Source organism: Mercenaria mercenaria, chromosome 13 (assembly GCF_021730395.1).
Source record: "Mercenaria mercenaria strain notata chromosome 13, MADL_Memer_1, whole genome shotgun sequence".
In the NCBI taxonomy this organism is placed as follows: Eukaryota; Metazoa; Mollusca; class Bivalvia; order Venerida; family Veneridae; genus Mercenaria; species Mercenaria mercenaria.
Genome location: NC_069373.1, coordinates 17,349,737 through 17,354,633, shown reverse-complemented (window position 1 = coordinate 17,354,633; position 4,897 = coordinate 17,349,737). Strand labels below are relative to the sequence as shown.

Here is a 4,897-nt window from a genome sequence, read left to right as displayed (position 1 = left end):
ACATCAAATAGACAAGTAATAGGTGTCAAAATAATTTTGTATACCAGTCTATTACATTTTAATCACAAATTAAAATTCTTATGTTTACACCGTTTTAGTTGGCCCTAAACTCTGTATACTCATAATATATCCAATCAAACAAGGCCAGGTGAAACTGGGGTTGTCGTACCTGTGTTATTTTGATTGGTTAATTGAGTAAGCGTGGTCAAACCTGATTGGTTGTTGTTTCAGTATTGGGAATTCCCTCTGTGGATCTGAAGCTGCCGGGTAGAAACTGCTGGCAAAAATAATATAAGAATTTCCATCAAATTCTAGCCAACTCATTACAGAGTTGCAAGGAAAATGAAGAAGACATTACTTTTAATAGGAATATTAGGATTAATCTGCGTTTCTGGTAAGTATGCAATTGCTGTCATAGACGAGAAACGTTGGAACCGGTTTCTGAGTCTTGATTTTCACGAATTTCTGCTTATTTGGTAAGAAGTGATTGTCTATAAGATAGTTTTTTTTTTTTTTGTAGTGTTATACCATCTATGATTTCAAATAGTTTTGTTGAGCAAAAGAAGTATTTCACATGGCAATCACAAATATTATATATGAGCTTAGATTTCAGAGCTGAGATTTCAGAGTCGTGAGTTTGTTGTTCGCATGTACTGTGACGGTTCTTCTGTCACACCCCTCTTTTGCCTGTTATGGACAGGAGTGCATGTCAGGATTTCTGAGGAAAATATTTAAATGCTAAATCAGATAGTGAGAATGTGAATTAAAAGCAGATACAGCCTGTATGTCGCATGTTGATTGTTAAATAAAGTAGAAAAAAAGAGAAAGTTTCCATGCTGACCTAATAGTTTAATTTTGTCTTGGAGGCAGCCTGCATGAAAGAATTTGACAAGGCAGACTAGATCTGACTATGGCATTTGGAAAAAAAAGAGAATTTGAAATAATCAATGCCAGCATGAACCTGGCAGAGACTATTAAGGCGGATCATCCATTCCTAACACAAATTTTGAAGATAGGCCCTAAGGAGGAAGTTGTCTATTCTATAAAACATAATATGCCTAGCATCATTTCTACAATGTTCAAGGGACCTCCGGCCTTTCTACATGAAGTGTGTATCTAAAAGTTAAAGTTGTATAGTTTCTAGAAATATGTAGGACGCAGCACATGCTTGGATTAAACTCCATGTTCCACAGTTCTTTCCATTTTTCTAATTGCTGGAGATCATACTCAAGGATTTTGCAGTCTAAAATGGAGTTGATTATGATATAAACTGTTGTGTCACCAGCAAAGAGTTGCCCCTAAGGTAGCAGAACAAGGAAGGTCATTGATATAGAGCAGAAAAAAAGAGAACCAAGAACGGAGCCATGTGGTACTCCAGATGTAATGGGAACTTCATCAGAGGAGACACCATCGAGGACAACTGACCAAGAAGAAAAGTTTTAACCTAGTTATATTAACCTGGAGGGAGGCACCATGCTCTTTAAGCTTATATATAAAAGTTTTAGATGATTAACCTTGTGAAAAGCTTTAAGTCTAGAAGGATAAGATCAGTTTGTCTGTCCTCACTCAATGATTTTATGAGATTATCAGAGTTCATGGAGTTGAGGTTAACAAGAACATCTGTCCTGGAATCCATGCTGCAAATCACAAAGGATATTAAATCTGGTTAAGTAAGAAGAGAGGTTAGACAAGACAAAATGCTCAAGAAACTTGCATGGAGCACAAGTCTGGGAAATGGGCCTATAATTCAGGCCTGGGATTTTTCAGGACTGGTCCTGATATCTGACTTGTTTGCAGGCATTTCCCAATATAATTCTATTGAAAAGAGTGATTTCAGGCTTTAGGACGGTTTTCAGACTTGTTCAGACTTTTATCGAGAATGCCAGGCCTTATAATTTGCTAGTTCACTTGTATCACCCATCTTAAACAGCTGATGTTAAACTATAAAAACTTAGATAATACAACGTTGGCTTGCAGCATCTGCAGTTACATCGAAAAATTAGTTTAGTTTAATAATATTTTATTGTATTTGTTATTAGGCATATGTACAATAGTATGAACACAAAAGTAACATATACAAATGGATTGGGCCACGAGTTATATCAACATCAGCAAACGGCCCGTTTCGAAAAATTTGCTATGTATATAACACTTCAAATGCGAATGGTGTCGGGTCTTTATATTGTCTTTTATGCAGAGGATTGCTCTCCGGGTCTTAATTACAAAAAGTATTTTATCCATGAGCTTGATTCTGTGTGTCCTGTACAACTGAAACTATTTATTTCAGAGAACTGAAAATTATGATTGAGTCAACAAAAATATGAGACAATTGTTATTACATGTACTAAATTAACTTAGACCTAAGTATTTGTTACAACTAAATAGTGTATGAACTGTTTAGTTTTGCGTAATGTTACGCAGGTAACACTTACGAAAGCAATTACACACACTAGAATCTGGTATTAACAGAAAAACATTTAGGCAGTGTTGCTACAGAGTATAAAATATATGATCATTCTCACATATCTAATTTAGACAAAAACATATTTTCTTGGAAGAAGAATAATTCATAAATTATAGGATCAAATTGTCCTGTTGAAATAATTTTGTTTTATCTGTTTAAGTTATAGAATAAAAATGGTCAGGGTTGGAATATTTAAGTATTATGGGAGGCTTTTTATTTAATTGCAGGGTTAAAAAATTTGTATTGTAGGTTGAAGGAAGTTAACCCTTACCCTGCTAAATTTCTGTAATGAACTTGTCCATCTTCCAATTTGGACAGTGCCATTAACTGTTAAAAGGGTGCTTACCAAAAAGATATTGACTGAATGGCGAACAGTGCAGACCATGAACAGACTGGACAGATGTGCAGGCTAATCATGATCTACACTGGTCGCAAAGCAAGAATCAATCGTGTCCAGCATGATAAGGGTTAAAAGTATTTCACGTTAAACTTATAAACTTGACACCTATTCTTTGTCATATTTTAGGAAGCCTTATGGATAATAAGCCAATAATTATTGACACCTGTTAAAAGATGGCAGACTACCTGTAGGTAATTCATTATGACTTGCAGATCTTATTATGTATAAAAGATCTCTTTATTTTCTTTACTACCAGGGAGGCTGTTAGTTTGTCCTGCTTTACCGTTACAAAACTGAGTTTGTAGACCAGTGACTGGTTGTTTTTTTAGCACAAATTGGAAACTGACCATTGGCAAGTTTGGATTCTTAGACTGGTGTAATACTTTGGAACCATGCTCCAAGTTAACTGCATTCCAGGGCTTTTTAGTAAGAGTGACTTGGTCCCTTATTTAGTACAGGTGTGGTTGGGGGTGGATGGCTGGCAATCTGACTAAAGTACATCTCCTATTACGCTACGCATAGGATCTGAACACGAGCTATTGATAGCCTCGTTCTGACGACTCTTCCGCTAGCCAATCAAAAGCTAACTTACAACATTCTGCAAGCTTAAAAAAGCCTTGGTTTTTGGTATTTACATTTCTTACGTCGTAAGATGTCAGATAGCCGGTTAGCTCAGTCTGTAGGACACTTTCTCTATAAGCGAGGGGTCCCGGGTTTGATCCCTGGACTGACTGCAAATTTTTCTTACTCTTTGACATTCGAACAAGTCGTCTGATTGGTTCAAATAAAAATACATTTATGAAAATAAAAATAGCAATACTGGAAATCCAAAATATACAGAAGACGTATGTGAATGGGCCGTTCTCAGATCTTCGTTTAGAAGATCAAGTACTTAAGTCAGATTGGATGGCTGGGTACTTGGACAAAGGGAATACAATTCTGGATGTAAAGTCCATTTTAGGCTAAAACTGCATGATTTGATGGAAAGTGGCCCTACAAATGGCCCCAACTATGAAGACAAAAAGAGCCCTACAATACATTAATTTTTTTTATCAGTTTGAATAGTGCAACCTTACCTGTCAGTCAGTATTCAGACTTGATGCATGAGTTCCAAGTTGGACCACAAGCTACACTTTGAAGCAGACGAAGTTGCAAGGAATATGATGAAAGTTTATGCTGAAGAAAACATAAAGTGGGAGTAAATTCTACCAAACTGACTAATTTCTACTTTTAATAAAGAAGCCTGCCCGCTTAGCTCAGTAGGTAAGAGCGTTGGTCTACAGATCGTGGGGTCGCGAGTTCGATCTTCTGGCGGCGCGCATGTTCTCCGTGACTATTTGATAAACAACATTGTGTCTGAAATCATTAGTCCTCCACCTCTGATAATTCATGTGGGGAAGTTGGCAGTTACTTGCGGAGACCAGGTTTGTATTGGTACAGAATCCAGGAACACTGGTTAGGTTAACTGCCCGCTGTTACATGACTGAAATACTGTTGAAAAACGGCGTTAAACCCAAAACAAACAAACAAACTTTTAATAAATGCCGAAGAATCTCAAACGAAAAGTATGAAGGAGAGAATATATTATGGTTGCTTTAAACATAATTATTACCAGTGAAACTTGAAAGTTCTAAAATTTTATTGCAGCAAAGCATGCATTAAACCTTTATATTGAGCACAGGCAAAAAAAGTGATAAAGACTTTTCTCATGAATTGATACATGATGGATAAGAATGCACAGAGTCATAATAACATTGGTATGTGTTGTTGGATCAAGATGTGAATGCAATTGCATACGCTGAAGTAGATTCAGATGCCAAAATATATCGTCAGTTGGGAATAATACTTGGGAAGTTCATTCCGCCTTATGCTGAGAAAAATTTTAATGCAAGTTTTGAGAAGTTTCAGGGAAATACATGTATCCTGAAAATGATCGTTTATCATAATTATATGTCTTTGAGTGGCATTGGACGTACATTCTTTTACAAATTTGGTTATTTGATAAGGTTGTTTTTCTACATTCAGAATAAGTG

At 36.2% G+C, this 4,897-nt stretch overlaps 1 protein-coding gene across 1 annotated transcript in view; it reads left to right on the top strand.

Moving 5' to 3' along the window:
* The first annotated feature begins 209 nt into the window (after positions 1-209).
* The window catches only part of LOC123529580 (uncharacterized), an 81,851-nt gene continuing 77,163 nt past the window's right edge, over positions 210-4,897 (top strand). The window contains exon 1 of the mRNA XM_053521275.1: positions 210-394. Coding sequence (XP_053377250.1) covers positions 343-394 — 52 coding nt within the window. The 5' untranslated portion in view covers positions 210-342. The remainder of the gene's footprint in view (positions 395-4,897) is intronic.